The sequence below is a fragment of the Hemicordylus capensis genome, chromosome 7, assembly GCF_027244095.1.
Source record: "Hemicordylus capensis ecotype Gifberg chromosome 7, rHemCap1.1.pri, whole genome shotgun sequence".
In the NCBI taxonomy this organism is placed as follows: Eukaryota; Metazoa; Chordata; class Lepidosauria; order Squamata; family Cordylidae; genus Hemicordylus; species Hemicordylus capensis.
Window position 1 is genome coordinate 12409495 of NC_069663.1, and position 18456 is coordinate 12427950.

General features: G+C 47.1%; 1 protein-coding gene across 2 annotated transcripts in view; it reads right to left on the reverse strand.

The window, feature by feature from the left end:
* Positions 1 to 18456, reverse strand: part of WASF2 (WASP family member 2) — a 62331-nt gene that overhangs the window by 15410 nt on the left and 28465 nt on the right. For both annotated transcript variants that reach the window (XM_053268390.1, XM_053268389.1), the window contains exons 2-3: positions 13342 to 13495; positions 1933 to 2067 (exon numbers count right to left, since the gene is read on the reverse strand). In XM_053268390.1, the coding sequence (XP_053124365.1) occupies positions 1933 to 2067; positions 13342 to 13471 (265 nt within the window). In that variant the 5' untranslated portion in view covers positions 13472 to 13495. The remainder of the gene's footprint in view (positions 1 to 1932; positions 2068 to 13341; positions 13496 to 18456) is intronic.

Here is an 18456-nt window from a genome sequence, read left to right on the forward strand (position 1 = left end):
GAGTCCCATAGCATTGAGGGTACTACAGAAAAGGTCTTGCCCCTGGTTGAAGTTAATCTAGTTTCCATGTTATGGGGGAGCTAGAGCAGGGCCTCGGAGGATTTTTAGATACTGTCACCAGCACCTAAAATGGGCCCCAAAGCAAGCTGGGAGTCAAGGCAGATGCTTAGCAACAGGTGATATAGGGAAACTTCTACCCAACACCTGTTAACTCAGGGATAGGCAACCTTGGCTCTCCAGTTGTTGTTGAACTCCCATCACCCCCAGCCACAGTTACTTGCTTAGTCTGTGTTAACTGGCTGGCTGACACATTCTCCATCAGCTGAAGTTTGAAGCTGATCTTCAAAGGAAGCCCCATAGAGAGTGCATTACAATAATATCATCTGGCAGACACTAACGCATGAATGACAGTCATGTCTCCAACGTCCAGCAGTGGACAAAGGCACTATGCCACTATGTCCAGGCTATGCCCACTGCTAAGGCACTCCCAGATCCCCAGGCTGCAACTATGGTTTAAACAGCACACAAGCTATCAAACTGGTCTTTAGTGTGACCATGTCCAGAACAGACATGATCATGATCAACTAGTCTACCAAGTCCTCCACGCTCATCCACTCTGTCTTAACTGGACTAAACTTGACTTTTATTAGAGAATGTTTAGCATATGGTTTACAAAAACAACATTCACTCTTTCCCAACCCAAAATGAATGAGGGCACATAGTCAATGACAGCAATGCCTTCCCTGGACTTGATGGAAAGGAACACAAATATAGAGCTGGGTGCCTTAACAATTCCCACCTCCATCCATTTCATGCAGCATGGGAGAAAATACTGAATCCCAAGGCACACAGCAGGAGAATTCCCGCAAGGAGTAAAACTGGTCATCTAGCACCACCTTCTAGAACCTATCCTCCAGAAAAAAGCTGCAAATACTTTGCAACTATTGCAAAGTATTGCCCCCAGCCCCAAACGGCAGACCAGAAGCATACCATGGATGATGGCATGAAAGCTGCTGAGAAGTCTAGGAAAAAACCAACAAGGTCACACTCCCGCTTGCCCTGACAACCTCCAAGCAAAAGTTGTCAATTAGGGCAACCTAGTCAGTCTTGATTCCAAAAGCAGCCTCAAACCAGTTAATTAGCTTCATCCAAGAGCGCCTGGAGCCAACCAGATACCAGCCTTGAGCACACTGCTCCCCCTCTCCCCTCAACAAAGAGATGGTCAATAGTTTTCCAGATCAGCAGATTTGTTGATTGCCACCCTACATAAGAACAGCCCCAATGGATCAGGCCCAAGGCCCAACTAGTCCAGCATTCTCTTTCCCACAGTGGCCCACTGGATGCCTCTGAGAAGCCCACAGGCAAGAGGCAAGGGCATGTGCTGGCTCCTCTGTAACTGGTATTCAGAGGCAGCGTGCCTCTGAACACAGAGTTAGCCTATAGCCACCAGACTAGTAGCCATTGATAGACCTGTCCTCCATGAAATTGTCTAAGCCCCTTTTAAAGCCTTCCAAGCTGGTGGCCATCACCACATCGTGGCAGAGAATTCCACAGATTAATCCTACATGGTGTGAAAAAGTGCTTCTTTTGGTTGCTCCTAAGTTTCCTGGCAATCCGTTTCATAGGATGGTCCCTGGCTTTAGTGTTGTGAGAGGGAGAAAAATTTCTCTATCCATTCTCTCCACACCATGCATCGTTCTAAGCCTCTTACAAACCCTTCTCTGCAACAATGCAGTAAGAAGATAGGCTACCCCTTACGCAAGGGCATTCCTGACTATAGATGGAATATCCAACATCTGACCTTAAGTAAGTATGTGGCCAACTGACCAGTGTCCCAATCCCAGTTGACTCCAAGGCCAAAAGCACTCCAAAGTTGCTCTTGGGGCTCCTTAGAGTGCAAATGGCCTTAAAGTGCATCTCTTGGAACACTACCTTCTTCCTCTTTGGGATCCAGCTGAGTGACTTTGACTTGAAGGCGGTCGACTCGCTCTGCCAGAGAGCTCACGCGAAAGGAAAAGGTGGTTGCCTGAGTAAAAAGCTCTCCAAAGATGTCCTCAGCAAATTTACCTGAAGAAAAGAAAGAACAGCAGGACATTAAATGTCTAAATGGTATCAGCTACTCAAGACACACAGCCTCTTATTCTTCACCTATCACTAACCAGCAGATGCATTCTTGTTCCTTATATTTTGCAAGATGCCTCCAATAAATTGTGTAAGTATGAACAATGCATACAGAAATATTGTCATTACTCATACTTGCAGGGGGGTGGCTGTGTAATTAAAGCAGCACATCTGTTCTCACAACTGTGACATTCACAACAAAAGAGTCATGTAGGGAAAGTACCACTAAACGTGACCCTTCAGGAGCATCTTTAAAATAAGGAAGTGAAGCAGAATGCATCTAAGTAGAATGACTTAGAGGAGCACAGCCTGGCATTCCCACTAGCATCTAAAAAGCATCCAGGACTTCTGAGAAGCCAGCAATATGAAATAATTCAGCATTTAAAAAAAAAAATAATCCATGGGCCACTCCCATCGCGAGAGCATAGCTGGTTATGCAAACCTTAAGCATGCAACACTATGAAAAGAGGGAGGAGAGGGGCAGAAAGAAGGTGGCAGATCCCCACGGTCAAGTGGTTCCACAGCTAATGAGCTGCCTTGAAAGGCTTGGTGGGCTTAAAGGCAGGGTGCAAGTATGAAAGTAAGAAGCTCTCATCTTTGTTCATGAACAAAGTAAAGATCACATCCAGGGTGGAAGCAACAGCAAGGTGTAGGTTTCTGTCGTGCAACAGAAACAGCTATTCAGTTCATGGCCCCACCACCACCAGTGATATGAATGGCTGGGACTAGAGACAGGGCATTTTTGGTTGTGGCCCCTCAACTTTGGGGCACCCTCCTGGAAGAGCTCCACCATGATCTCTTCCTCAGGGTCTTTAAGAAATTGTTGTAGGCCCATCTCTTTAGAGAGGCATTTTAACTTTTTAGCTGGAACTACACTGAGTAGGTTTATTATTTCTTGTTTACACAGTCAGACAGGTGTTACTGACTGGTTTGTTTTATCCAGACATCGAGTCCTTCCCAAGGACCTGGGATGGCTGAATTTTATCATCAATACTGTTGGTTATTATCGATATCGTCACAAAATACAGGCTTTTTCCAGTAAAGTTGCTTTTTGTAATTGGCTGATGGTGATAAATAAGATGGCTCACAGTCTAAAAAGAAGCATAAGACAGACACCAGCAACAGTCACTGGAGGTACTGTGCTGGGGGTGGATAGGGCCAGTTACTCTCCCCCTGCTAAATAAAGAGAATCACCACATTAAAAAGGTGCCTCTTTGCCAAGTTAGCAGAGGTTTTTAACTTTCAACATGTTAACTTCCAATGTTTAAATTTTTGTTTTAACTGTGGCTTTTAAGTTTCTTTCTAAAAAAACCGATGTATTGGTTTTGCTGATTTTGTTAACTGCTCTGAGTAGTGTACTGGAGGAGTGGTGTATAAATACTTTAAATAAGGAAATAAATGGGTTGCCAGAAGATGGCAACATAGAATATTTTAGGAGTCGGGGATCTCTGGGAAAATTTCAGTCCATGGCCACCAGCCCTGACCAAACCTTGGCTACCCCTCTGAACAGCTACAGAACATGCATGATTCTAAACTCTGAAGATCTACCACCCACAAAGCCCTCCCAAAGCCTTTCTGTAAGAGCTATCTGGGTGGGCACCACTAGTTACTTGGAAGGATTTCCCAGCTCTTGCAAGTCAGTTCTTGCCAGCATGCCTAGAGCAGATCCAGAGAATATGACAAATATTTATATACTGCTTTCCAACACAAGTTCCCAAAGTGGTTTACAAAACAAAACAAACCAAACAAACCAAACATAGATGGCTCCCTGTCCCCAAAGGACTCAAAATCTAAAAAAGACAGACACCAGCAACAGCCACTGGAGGGATGCTGTGCTGGGGATGGACAGGGCCAGTTGGTCTCCCCTTGTGGAGGCACCACTTTAAGAAGGTTCCTCTTTGCTCAGTTAGCAGGGGATTACTCATGCTCTCATAGTTAGATCTTGATGCAGAGCAAAGGTCCCCATAAAAGCAAGTATCCCATAAAGCTGTGGATGCTACCTCCCCATTTACAATAGCTCACACAGTTTAATATGGACACACCTTACACAAAAAGTTGCAAGCGGGCTTCTGTCACGGGAAGCTGTTCTAAATTTTACAACAGACAAACTCAGAAAGCCAGAGATGCCACATCCTATCATGTACAATGCTTGGAGGCACTGTTCCCTCCAAGGCATGAGCACGTGTGTGCGCTCACAAGTTTTTGGATGTCTGCTCTCAGTTCATTTTAGATCTTGCTCAGGTTAAATCAGGAAGGCCCCATTCTGAATGCAGGTGCACACACACTGACTTGATACTGCTGCCCAGAATACACACGGAGATGAAAAAAATTAGAGAGACCACTGCTTGGAGGTATGTTTATTCCTCCCCTCACATCACTGAATCAGCCCATCTGTACTGTTGGGGTCATTTTTTTCATATTGCAGGATATTTCACCACAATGAAAAAAAGTGTGCTCACACCTCTAGTTACGCATTTGCACATCATGTTTGTGATGTAAAGGACTTCTAGATCCTATGTATGAGAGGCTGCATGGAACCAGAACTGAGTAGAAGGTGTAGAGTGGGCCACAATTGCCACTAGATCTACCCTCAGAGAGGACAGTTTTAGTCCTGATTCTTTGAGCATAAGAAGGTAGGCACATATATGCTCTGCAGTGAGAGATGGTAGTGGAGTTGCACAGTTATGAAGGAACTGCTGAAAATGAGTCCATTTATAAGAATATGAGCACATGGTGGACGGCTTACGGGCTGCGTCGAGAATGTGTTGGAGGTTCATCGGAAAGGAGGAATGAGGAGCCAAGCTGTAAGATGGAGGCGAGGCAGGTCCGGGTGAAAAAGGCGGCTGTCCTGTTGGGTGAGGAGGTGGGAAAGGTACGGCAGGCGCCTGTATTGGTGCTTGGAGATGTGAAGGAGGCGGGGGAACCAAAGCCTCCTGGGCCACCAAAGGGCAAGTAGGATGGGACGAGGCTCTTCATGCGAGATCTTTTGGAGAACGCGGGGGATGAGAGGTATGGGTGGAAACGCATAGGTCGAGCGGTTAGTCCAGGATATGGTGAACGCATCTCCAAGGGAGTTCCGACCAGCTCCCAATTTGGAGCAAAATCGGCGGCTTTGCGCATTGTCTGTTGAGGCAAATAGATCTAGATCGGGAATGAACCAGAGGTTGAAGAGGGATTGTAGAGTTGGCGGGTGGATTGGCCACTCGTGGGAGGACACCCCTGTTCCGCTCAAGGCGTCTGCTGTGATGTTGGCTGCTCCTTGAATGTGCACTGCTAAGGGTGTGATGTGCTGAATGCACAAGAACCAAAGGTTCATGGAGAGGTGGAGCAATTTCTCAGAGGAGGTGCCGCCTTGGTGGTTCAGGTAAGCTTTCACGGTCATATTGTCTGTTTAGATGAGAACAGATGAGTGAGTGATGAAGTGGGAGGAAGCTCCTGAGAGCTTTAAAGATGGCCAGGAACTCCAGGTAATTTATGGGTTTTGCTGACTCCTCTGGGGACCATAGACCGTGAATATGGCAACCCTGAGCATGTGCACCCCAGCCGTACACGGAGGCATCCGTGGTGAGCACTAGAGTAAGTTGGGGGGCATGGAACATGGATTCGACCTGCAGGTTGCTTGGTACTGTCCACCTACCAGTCTAGCATGTCGACTACTAGACCACCTACCTACCAGTCTAGCATGTCTAGCATGAGAGAGTCTAGCACGTGAGGAGGAATGTGCCGGGGACACAGGATAGAGTCCATTTGAGGGCAGAATACAGAGAGGAACCAGTGCTGAAGAGTCCTGGTTCGCAGGTGAGCGTGTGGAAGAACATAGGTGGTGGAGGTCATGTGATCCAGCAACTGTTGAACTATCTGAGCAGGTTGACGTGGGAACGAGATCACGTGGGAAGCGAGATCCAGGATGGCCTGGATCCTGCATTCTGGAAGGAATATCCATGTTTGAACAGAGTTGAACAGGATTCCCAGAAATTCTATAGTTCTGGAAGGAGTCAATTTTGACTTTTCAGGATTGAGCTGAAGTCCAAGAGAGGAGAGGAGGGTGGTGACCATCCTCAGGTCTGCCAGCAAAGAGTGAGGGTTGTCTGCTACCAGGAGCCAGCCGTAGAGGTATGGAAATACCTGAATGTTCTCCTGTTGGAGGTATGCCACCACCGGGGCCATGCATTTGGTAAAGACCCTGATGCGAGTCCAAATGGGAGAGCTCGGAACTGGTAGGTGGAGTTGCCGATTTGGAAGTGAAGGAAACGGTGATGTTGGGGCCATATGATGATATGGCAGTATGTGTCACGTAAATCTATGGACATGAACCAATGGTTTTTGCGAAGCAGGGTGATGATGGTGGGAATTGTGACCATGCGGAAGCGACTGTAAGTGACGTGTTTGTTGAGGTCGTGTAGATCCAGGATTGGACGAAGGGAGCCATCCGACTTTGGGACTGTAAAATAGCGGGAGTGGAAGCCCGGTGTGAGGGGGTTCCGAACAGGTTGTATTGAGGATTTCGAAAGGAGGGACTGGACTTCATCGAGAAGGGCCGGTGTGGAGAGTGGAGGGGAGTAGAACTCAATGGCACAACCTATGCAGATTACTGTCAGCCCAAGAGTCTGTGGTGATTCATTCCCAAGTTTGAAGGAAGAGAGACAGCCTGGTGCCCCATGGCTGGGGGGTGATAAGAGTCATTGTTGCATGGAGACCAGTTGAGATTGTCTAGAGTGTTGTGGCTGTCGGTTGGTGGGGAAGGAAGATCGTTTCTTGTATGGCTGGAAGCAAGAGGAACGAAAGGAGCAGTCTTGGGGTTGTTAGTGTTGAATGTGTGGAGGATATTGTTGTTGTTGCCATTTTTGAGACTTGTAAGGGCGAAAAGAAGATTGATGTGTGAGGTGTGCTCATATAACGAGATGTGTTGAGTTGTTTTTGGACTTCCTGGAGAGTATTGTCCATTTTCTCGCTGAATAGGGGGTCGCCTTCAAAGGGAAGGTCTTCTATGCCTGCCCTGGCATCCGGGGCAAGTCTGGAGGACTGCAGCCTTGCAGGGCGACCGAGGTTGCCAATAACCTTTGATGCGCCTTCTGTGGAATGGCAGATGGCATGGAGTTCTTGTTTGGAGACCTGTGTAGCTTCACGGAAGAAACCTTCGTCGGTCCTTGTTGGTCTTGAGGAAGGTGATCCAGGAAGGGAGCTATTTGGTTCCAAAGGAAAGACTGATAACGCGCATAATACACTTGGTAATTAGCAATGCGGGTCAAAAGAGACGAAATAGAATATAGGAGACGTTCAAAGGCATACAATTTCCTGCCCTCTTTGTCTGGAGATGAGGAGAAGGTATAGCCGCGGGCCTGAGCTAATGATGATTCTACCACCACTGAATTAGTGGAGGGATGTTTCTTGAGAAAGAATTTATCCTGTTCACCCGTGGCATGAACCTTATAGAAGTTGTCCAGCTTCTTAGAGGTTTGTGGAAGAGAAGAAGGCTTTTGCCAAGCGGCCTTGGTGACTTTTGAGTATTGAGCCATTAAGAGGTAGAGATACTGGAGGGCGAGTGTCCTCTTCGATAAGCTGGAAGAGGGTGTCAGGCTCAGTACCATCGTCTTGGGATAGTTGGACCCCCAAAGAAGACGCCATACGGGAAATAAAATCGATGTAGATCTTAGAATCCTCTGATGGGGAACTAGGTCGCAGGTCTGCGAGAAGGGCGGGTGGCGACGAGCCCAGAGATATTGGATTAGAGTGTGATGAGTCTGAAACATCTCCCCTCAGAGGAAGAGTTGTCATCCTCCCTGGAGATGGGGGATGGTGGGTTTTGCAACGATCTATGAGGGCATTCCAGTCAGGCACCTGGCGTTACTGTGGCCATGGCTGCCTGAGTGGGGTAGCTCCATGATGGAACTCTAGGAGGTAGAAGCGAAGTGGTTTGATGAGGAGGTGGTGGCGGTGCAGAGTGCATCGGTATCGAAGTCAATGTCAAGTAGAGAGAGAACTGAGAGAGGTCTCTTGGTATCGAGTCGTGCCTTGCCTCCAACGTTGAGGTATGTCCAGTTGAGGGCCACTGGGTATGAAGAGAGCGTTGGTCTCGTTCCTGGGCGCTGGCGTCTTGGGCAAGTTGTCTCGCATAGCATTCATCGAGCGCCACCTCCAACTCTCGTGTAGTCCAGTGATGGGGTGCTTCAGGAGCTTCTCAGTCTGAACCGTGTTCGGATTTGTAGACCGGATCACAAGGGCTGGAGAGATAGACCACTTCAGTATTGAGGACCATTTCTGTTTCAATCGAGCGCCAAGAAGACTCAGTATCGAGGGCTTGCGTCAGTATCGACGGATGTCGAGATCGCGGTGATTCCTCTTCCTCCTTAACATGGACTCTTTTCTTTTTCTTCTTTTTCCTTGCAGGTTGGTCTGTTGAAACCAGGGCCGTTGTCGATGTCGACGTCTTGGGTTTCGGCAGCATTCTCGAGGTCGAATATTGAGCTGCGGTATCGACTGGTAAGTTGACCTCGGGCGTCGAGACGGCAATCCCCGTAGGGGAGGTAATGGGATGTGAATCCCTAGCTGGAGTGGAAGCGCTCGCCGACGCTTGCATGGTCGGTTTAGGCAACGGGTTCAACCTTGCTGAAGTCGAAGATTTCAAGGCCTGTTCCCAGAGCCAAGATTTTAGCTGAGAGGCACAATTTTTTTCTCACTTGCTTGGTAAAGGGGGCACAATGGGAGCAGGATTCAACTTTATGTGACTCTCAGAGGCAAAAGAGACAATGTTTATGGCCATCCGTTGAAGGGATTTTAGCCCGACAATGGAGGCACTGTTTGAAGTTGGTTGTTTTGGCCGTAGGCCACAAAAGAGAAAGGGAGGCGCTGGGCCCAAGGGCCTCAGTGAGGGGGGGGGGAAGCTAACGAAGGGGAAACAAACTTAAAATAGTGGGTAAAAAGGTGAAAATCTGTACTTATCAGTTCTAGCAAGGAGAAAGCTCTGTCGATGTCGATCTGTCTGCGGACGAAGAAAGACTGAGGAGGGAAGCCCGTACAGACGCATATATAGTGTGGGGGGCGGGGTTACCACCAAAAGTCTGGATTCTAGCTTGGAAAGCTCTGACGAGGTCTCTGCGCAGGCGCAAAGCCCATTTGTGTAAAGCACAGAGACCACGTCGAAGAATTGTGATTTATTCTCCTGCAATCCTGTCCCTCCCATTGCTTTTAGTATATGTTCCTTCGATGACATTGCAACCCCTGCTCTCATTGTGACTCATGCTTCATTCCCCATGGTGTCAGTACCCCTTGGGGAACTGATCTACCCCTGGAGATACATTCCTTTATCTGCATATTTCTCCAACATAAAAGAGATGACCTAGGAACTAGGCATGTGTGAACTGGTTCGAGGTCAAGCTGGTTCACCATCGAGCTGGGCCAGCTTGAGGGTTCACCTTCGAACCAGTCTGGGCCTGGTTTGGCTTGACCTTAAGCCCCCCCCCCCACCAGCTGGTTTGGAGCCGGTTCAGGGTTTGAAATGTTTTAAAACATATATTTTTTTAAACTCACTGCCTGAGTCGTTCTGCCACCTCCGGGGTGTGTGCTTCCGCACGAGAGAGAGAGAGAGAGAGAGAGAGCGAGCGTATAAAGCTTCCCCCTCCCCCCGCCAGCCCCCACTCCTCGGGTCTTGGCCTCATTTCGGGCCTTTCCGGCCCTCTCCTGGCTCACAGCCGCTAATTTGAAGACTGCCGCGCATGGACACTGGATATTTGCGTGCCGAGGTCTGGCAAACCAATTTTCTGCACACCCCTACTAGCAACTGAACAATGTTGCTTTTCGACTAATCTAGGATAGACCTGTCAAGACAAAATGTTGCATGTTCTATGGCTGTGCAAGTTGCAGATGGGGGAAGGAAGCTGGTCTTGTGGCAGTAAGCATGACTTGTCTCCTTAGTTAAACAGGGTCCGCCCTGGTTGCATATGAATGGGAGACTAGAAGTGTGAGCACTGTAAGATATTCCCCTTAGGGAATGGAGCCACTCTGGGAAGAGCATCTAGGTTCCAAATTCCCTGGCATCTCCAAGAGAGATTCCTGCCTGCAACCTTGGAGAAGCTACTGCCAGTCTGTGTAGTAGACAATACTGAGCTAGATGGACTTATGGTCTGACATGAATTGTTCCTTTGCTAAGCAGGGTTTGCCTTCATTTGCATGTGGATGGAAATCTACATGTGAGCACTGTAAGATATTCCCCTTAGTGGTTGGGGCTGTAGCTCAGTGGAAGAATATTGAGGTCCCAGGTTCACTCCCTGGCATCTCCAGGTAGAGCTGGGAGAGACTTCTGCCTGAAACCTTGGAAAGCTGTAGCCAGTCAGTGTAGGAAATACTGAGCTAGATGGTCTGACTATAAGGCAGCTTGCTTTGGGGATGGGGACACAGCTCAGTGGAAGAGCATCTGCTTGCATACAGAAGGCCCCTAAATCCATTCTCCTGCCTGAAGCCCTGGAAAGCCACTGCCTTCAGTGTAGGCAATACTGAGCTAGAGGGACCAATCGTCTACCTCAATATTAGGCAGCTTCCTATGAGCCACTACGGTAGCACAACCTGCAAAGCTTAGCTCCTTGCAAGATGAAGGCAGCAAACCACAAGTAGGCTCCAATGACATGGCAACAAAGGTGGCCAAGGAGAAAGATTCCAGCTGTGCACACACACTTCTCTGGGATTAACTGCAGCTGCATGGCCTGCTCCACTTCAAAACAATTCAATATGAGCAGGACAAAGCCTCCTACTGGCCCCTCATCAATTTCCAGGCAGCAGTGATACAAAAGCTGCAGGTGTGAACGTGGGAAGTCACTCTATTCCCCCCCCCCCACTCCTGCTTCCCTGCCCCCTTAGAAATGCGAACTGGCATCAAGAAATGCGAACTGGCGTGTCCATCTTTCATAAGTTTCACCCTACAGTAGTAGCCAGACTGCTTGGCTGATCAGCCTTACAGCAAGCCCCAGAGCAAGTTTCCTTCAGTAGCTGCCTGTGAAAGGAGTCTGGCTGCACTGTAATGAGGACTAAAATACTCGGAATACTGAATATGCAACAGATGTGCAAACCAAACGGTACCTTGCAGATGCTCTGCTAGTATCTTACTATTTTCTGCAGAATTTATGATTTTTAGCATTATGGTATCTTCTACAGCCTCTTAATCTCTCTGTAGTTGTCGGATGTAATTTGTTAGGCTTTGATGTTTTATGATATTTTGATGTATTGTTTTTGTTTGTTTTTCCTGGTCAGTGACAGAATAAAGGACGCATCGTATCGATTTTTAGCAGCCAAATTATCATGCTCTGAACTGAGTCACAACCATCTCAAACACATTTAGTTATAAAACTATTTTAACTCGTTAGAGCTTGGAGATTTTCTTGTATCCAAAGCTGCAATTTGATGCTTGGGTGGCAGCAGCGACTAGGATTACATGGGGTGGCCTTTGACTGGGGTGAAACATATGGAGCATTATGATGACAGCAATGAATGCACCACTGAGAGACCTTAAATGCTAAACTGAAGACAGATCACCCTGGAGAGAATCTATCTATGTGGTCACTAAGAGTCAACACCAACTTGATGGCATGTAATCAATCACTATACTACCTTCATACCTAAGCTATACCTAATGAAGACATTGTAGAACTGGAAAAGGTGCAGAAGAGGGCAGCCAAGAAGATCAGGGAAACTTGCTTATGGAGGCAAGGCTACAGCATTTGCAGCTTTTTGAAAACAGGTGACTATGGGGAGAGATGTGTATAAAATTATACATGGAATGGAGGGAGAAGACAGAGAGAAATTTTTCTCCCCCTCTGACAACACTAGACCCAGCGGTCATCCCATTAAACTGGTGGCCAGAACATTTAGGACCAACAAAAGGAAGGACTTTTTCACACACGGCATAATTAATCTATGGAATTCTCTGCCACTTGATGTGATGATGGCCACTAGCTTGGATGGCTTAAATGGGGCTTAGACAAATTCATGGAGGACAGGTCTATCAATGGCTATTAGTCTGGTGGCTATAGGCCACCTCCAGCCTCAGAGGCAAGATGCCTCTAAACACCAGTGGCAGGAGAGCAACAGCAGGAGAGAAGGCATGCCCTCGCCTGTAGGCTTCTCAGAGCAATCTGCTGGGCCACTGTGTGAAATCCTGGTCTAGACTTGCTGGTCTAGACTTGCTGGTCTAGACTTGCTGGTCTAGACTTGCTGGTCTAGGCCTTGGGCCTATTTTATGTTATGTTCATGGGTAACCAATGTTTCCAGGCCCAGCTCAAAAGCATGGGTCCTGACCTTTAAGTCCTTAAATTGAAAGCCAGTATGGTGTTTGTAGTTAGACTAGGACCAGAGAGATCCCAGTTCAAATCCCCTTTCAGCCATGAAACTCAGTGGGTGACTCTGGGCTAGTCATTTATCTCCCAGCCTAACCAAACTTACAGGATTGTTATCAGGATAAACATACTATTCCAATTCTGTAACTCTTTTTAAAATGGATAAACAAAGACCTTTAGCAACTCTCTCTCCTTATTAAGTCTGGGCCAATGGGAGCTTTCGGCCGAGGGCAAAATAGCAGGCTGTGTGGGGTCCCTGAACCAGATTAGGACCATAGCTAGGGCAGAGAGTTGAAATCCTTCTCCCTTGTTTGCCGCAATTCCGATTTGGATCAGGCCCACCTGCAGCTTTTAAAACAAAAGCAAGCATGTCTATTCTAATGACACACTTAACATAATGTGCAGTTCAATCCTCGGGCATGCAATGCAGTACACTTAAAGTTCAAATCGGAAAATTACTGCAGTTGCATCTTGACTAGCTTCTAATAAATGAATCCACACTGGATTTTGGAAAGAGGTGAGCTACCTTCAACAGCATGTGCACAGCTTCCAGGAGGTTCTCAGCCCAGGGCTCCATGTGCCTGCCATTTTAGAAAGCTTTCTCGTGTTCATTCCAACTGTACTTCTGCTGCCATGATTCCTACCATCCCCCTAACCACACACACTCCCCACCCAGCTTTGATGGGGGGCAGGGAAGAAATGAACAAGAGAGCAGGGGTGGGGGTGGAGAGAGAGTGGAGTGAGTGAGAGAGATCAAGGTTCAAAGAGGCTTACTTTTAGCACTACCCATGGAAGACAGATGGGGGAGAAATAGGAACACAAGAAGAGAGAAGGCAGCTGAATCAAGAAGCGTTCAGCAGCTCCGGAGGGCAGAGCACAGGCTTGCCATGGTACTCACTCAGGCTGCCCAGCTGTCGAATGACATTTGCCAGGGTGATGTTGGTCACGCATTCCAGCTCATTCCGGACACTAGGCAATGTCTGACGGCACAGGTGCCTTGGCTCGATGTTTCTTGTTACTAATGGCATGGTGGACTGGTTTCAGGCAGTGTTCTGAAAGATAAAAAACACACGCCCCAAACAGGAAAAGGATTACTCAGCCACAGATCCTGGCAAAGCCAGAGGTGCAGCATTCATCAGCCCGCTCAGAACCACCTTTCTCCAAGTCACTGCCTCCCTTCCGCCAAACCCCCAACCTTTCAGAAATCAGAAGGCTTTCAATGAAAGGGCTGAAATAGTAAGGCTTGCTGCAGAGAAGCCAGGGCCAGCAACAGGATGCTACCAACCCCGGGCGAACAGGAGAATATACCCAAAGCTGCTGTATCCAGTCTGCCTTTCAAGTGAACCATCCAGCCCAGCATTCTTTTCAAATGCTGCTGAACACCTAGCCCAGTGACCTTCACCACTTTTTCAAGCCGGGGTCACTTGAACGTTGAAGCAAAAAGCCTTCAATTTGTGAGCCGTTTCCCACTGTGCTGACCTCTGCACAGTACTGTGCTTTTCTCAGTTCTGGGAGGGCCGTTAAGTGAAACAGAGCCCAAGTTATTGGAGGAAAGTGCTGGGAAGGGCTACACGTACCAGAACTCTGTGCATACCTTCCAAGATGGTGCAGGGGCTCAAGAGGGCTCCATTTCCCTTAATGTGCAAAGCCTAGCACTGCACAATGAGAATGGTCATCTCCACACGGTGCCAGGGCGACTGTGCAGAGAATTCGGCTGCAGCCAAAGCTTCACACAGGCCAGATAAACAATTAGTCAGGGAGTCACACTTAGGGTTGATGGGGGCCACCACTGGCCCCTGGGCCTTACAATGAAGAACACTGGAATATAGCAAAGTGGCCAGAACCCATCTGCCCTTCAAGTGAAGCATCTAGCTGAGCTCTCTTTCAGATACTGCTGATTATCTAAACAGCAAGAAAAACAAAAAATGAAGCTGGGAAAGGGTTAAATCTTTCTGTCATGCCAGACAGGCTGGCCTCTCATGAGAAAACAGGAAGCGCTTTTAGCCGACCAGGAAGCTCGCGAACAACTGCTTCTTAGCCAGAGGGCTGCACCATTTTCCCCAAATTCCCTTGTGATGGAAGGCTTTCCCAGTAAGGCAGCTGTGGCTTCAAAGATGCTGTAGTATACACACACACACACACACTTTTACAAAGACATAAAACGGGCATTAAAACATGGGCTTTCAGAAGAATTGCTGGATAATCTTGCTCATTTGCAGTCTCAAAAGTTATACTACCAAAGCACCTGTCGTTATGTTAACCCGATACTTGAAGAAAGGAGGCAGCATTTTTCTCTGTTAGAGTTTAGTTATAGAATGATCAAATCTACACCTTCAAATAAGCAAGAGTGAGCATAAGAAAAGCCCTGCTGGGTCAGGCCAAGGCCATCCAGCCCAGCATGCAGCAGCCAACCAGGCACACTTGGGAAGCCCACAAGTGGGAGAAAGAGGGAGACTGCCCCCTCCCTTGGTGTTCAGGGGCATGCCCCCTCTGATCCCGAGGGAAATTTTCAGCGATCCAGGCTAGTAGCCGCTGATAGTCCTGTCTTCCATGAATTTTCTAATTCAGGCTTGCCCAACCTGTGGCTCCTCCAGATTTTGCTGAACTACAACTCCCAGCATACCCAGTCACAGTAAATTGTGGCTAGGGATGCTGGGAGTTGTAGTTCAGCAACATCTAGAGGGCCGCAGGTTGGGGAAGCCTAGATTGATGGCCCTTACTACATCCGGTGGTAGCGAATTACACAATTACACAATGTGTCTGTCCTGAGTCTCCCAGCATTTAGCTTCAACCGATGACCGTGGGTTCTAATATTATGGGACAGACATGCATGCTTTTATACACTTCTATCATGTCCCCTTGCTTTATCCTCCTTTCTAAACTAAAAAGGCCCAAAATTGTAGCCTTTGCTCTTCTTTCAATAAGTCTTCTTGCCATCCCCCTCACAAAAACAACCAATTTTCAGCAAACATGATGACTTTTACAATGCTCATATAGCCAGCTCGTCTTCAGAAAGCAGTATATTTGCCTCAACACACACTCTCATATTTATAAAGAGGACTCAAAGCTCTGATGGAGACCACCATCAAGTTTTTTATGAGATCCAACAAATGAAAATAAAGCACATTGCAATTCCTTGACTAATCTTGGAAGGAAAAAAGAAGACCCCCTCTAGGTCAGGTGGCGAACAGTTCTGCCAGAGGAGACAGCTGTCTCATGACAAAGACTCTGATCTGCTGTGGATGGAATGGAAAAAATAAAAGCAGGAAGCTGACAGCTTGGGGAACATGGCTTCCTGTCACCAACAGCAACAAACCAAGAATCATTTTTTTAAAAGTCAGCTGTTTGTGCTTGACTTTGAACCACCCTTTTATAGTCTCTGTGGCAGCTGGCAGCTTATCTCGGAGGTCCAGGAGTCATTCCTGGATGCTTTTCTATCAGGGTGTTAAGAGACTGGAGCCGATATTAGCTTTTGCTAATTACCTCCCAAGCCAAAAATCTGAATTTCCAAATGTGACCTGCCACTGCAGAGGAGTTCAAGATCTAGAGGGCACAGCACAGCAGCCAAGGTTTCATGTGGAACACGAGGTTACAAAAGCCTCAAGAAATTAACAGCCTACACCAAGAAGAGGCAGGAAATCTTGACAGGAATAGGTTTCTCCACTTTAAAGGTCTTGCTGTGCCTGAATATTGCCCAAGTCTGCCGGCTTGCTGTATCCATAATCACAACAATGGATAAGGAGAGACTTTTAACCAAAACATATTTATAGAGGCAGAATTTGTTAGTGCATTTCTCAATGGTCAAAGTGGTATTTCGCTCACTCCAAGTTAATCTGTCCTGCAGTTAGTTTTTCCTCTACTGCAGGTATAAAACTGAGGCTAAGGAAAATTAGCCTGAAGCCATCCTTACATTCAGTATGTTCTTCACTGAACCTGGATCTCAACCTAACTCTTCAAGGCAGCTTCATAAGTATGGCTTTCCCTGCAGAGATTACCTCTGTGTAGGAAATTGGTTGTAAATGTAACTTCCTGTTTCATCCTGGGTGTGTACTCAACACTGCGCTGTTGCTGAAAATGGCAACCCTGTGTCAAGTTCTCCCACCCTTCCCTATAACATGGGTTTACATCTTTACCATCAACCACTCCTTCTGGAGAGAAGAGCCAAGAACCTACACTGTATCACCAACTGGCGGGGACCAGAAAAGACTGCTCCTCTCTCCTCGCAATTTATGTTGTAACCCCTATTTATATTGTAACCACCACCACTGAAAATTACTTAGACAGTGCTGCGACATCTCCCCTCCCCCTGCCCTCTCACACACTCACACTGCTGCTGGGGGGGTGGGCATATACTTTAATCTACCTGGACCCAAGACAAGGCTTTCTCCAAGTTCACTGATGCCAGGAATTGGGAGGTTCTCTTATAGTCCTCTTTCTTTTAGATAAATACAGGTTGAACCTGTATTTAAGCTTTATTTTTTTTAAAGGAGTCATCTTAAATTCAGAGTCATCTTCTATTTGTGTAAATACGAGTAATATGACTATCTCACAACATAAGATGGGTCAAGTAGTCCTAAATGCTACAAGGGAGAGAACGATTTGACTTCAGGATAGCACTTCTGGCAGCAGCCCCTCATACAGAATGCAGAGTTCCACGCTAAGTTGTCAGTACTGAAGCTTCCCTTGTACCACTGCTACGTGGCTGGAGACCAAGGCAACGATCAAGTCCAACACCACAGGATTCTGGACATATAAATGCTTAATGGGCCCTGTTGAGTCACCAACAGACAATATGAAACATTCAGGAGTACTAGGAATCCACTAGAGAAGAAAAAGCAAAGAAAAGCCTGAACACCATCCTGTACATAATTTCAAGAGTCACTAGACAAAAAGGCACAGCTTCTTTGCAGCATCCCACCACTATTTCTAAGTAGTCAGAACTGTGGCAACATTTATTTTAAGTATTATATCCCACTTCCCCCACTACAGGATGTACCCAAAGTGTTTTCTTGTTCTGAATTTTTATTGCAAAATCTGAAAGTTATAATTAATGTTTTATTATCGTTTTACAGTTTTTGTGCAACAGGAAGTAAATTCATAAGCATTAAAAAGCAAAATATCAACTGGAGGATTATATGTTCAAAGTCACATACTTTCCAGTCCAGACATTTTCTGATAGTACTGTAGTTGCCAACTCACCAACCATAAAATACATTGTCAAAAGAAGAAGAAGAAGGCTCTAAAGATCTAACGCAACCTTAAGCTTCCTACTGTGATGATATTTCTAGGGCCAAATCACACCCTGCAACTGCCACCACCATCTCCACTCCCCACACCAGGGGTTGCAAGTTAGATCTGAACACATCCAGGCACTTTCTTGGGGAAGAGAGCTGGTCTTGTGGCCATGAGAATGAATTGTTACTAATCAGAGTCTCCCTCGGTTTCCATTTGGATGGGAGACTACATGTGAGCACTGCACGTTATTCCCTTTTGGGGACAGAGCCATAGCTCAGTGGAAGAGGACCTACATGCTTGTATGTAAACGGTAGGGCTGAGAGAGACTCCTGCCTGAAACCTTGAGAGCCACTGTCGGTCAGTGTAGATCAGGCCTACTCAACTTTGGCCCTCCTGAAGATGTTGGCCTACAACTCCCATAATCCCTGGCTATTGGCTAATGTGGCTGGGGATAAGGGAGCTGTAGTCCAAAAACAGCTGGGGGCGTAAGCTGATCAGGTCTGGTATAGATGATACTGAGCTATGTTTCGGTGTAACAGTGGCACCGGTGGAGTTTAACCCTTTTCCAATTGAAAGTGCTCCACCGAAGCTGAAATCTGCCCTAATGGGGACAAATACTGGCACTTGTATTTTTTCACTTGGGGGCTTTCATGGGAGCTTTGGGATCAGGGCAATTTATCCTGGGAAAAGAGCAGGGGGGGGGGAGTGCTGAATGTCCCCTCCCACATTGGCTCCAGTACAAAGCCACAAACCCCTGTACAATGGCTGCCTAAATATT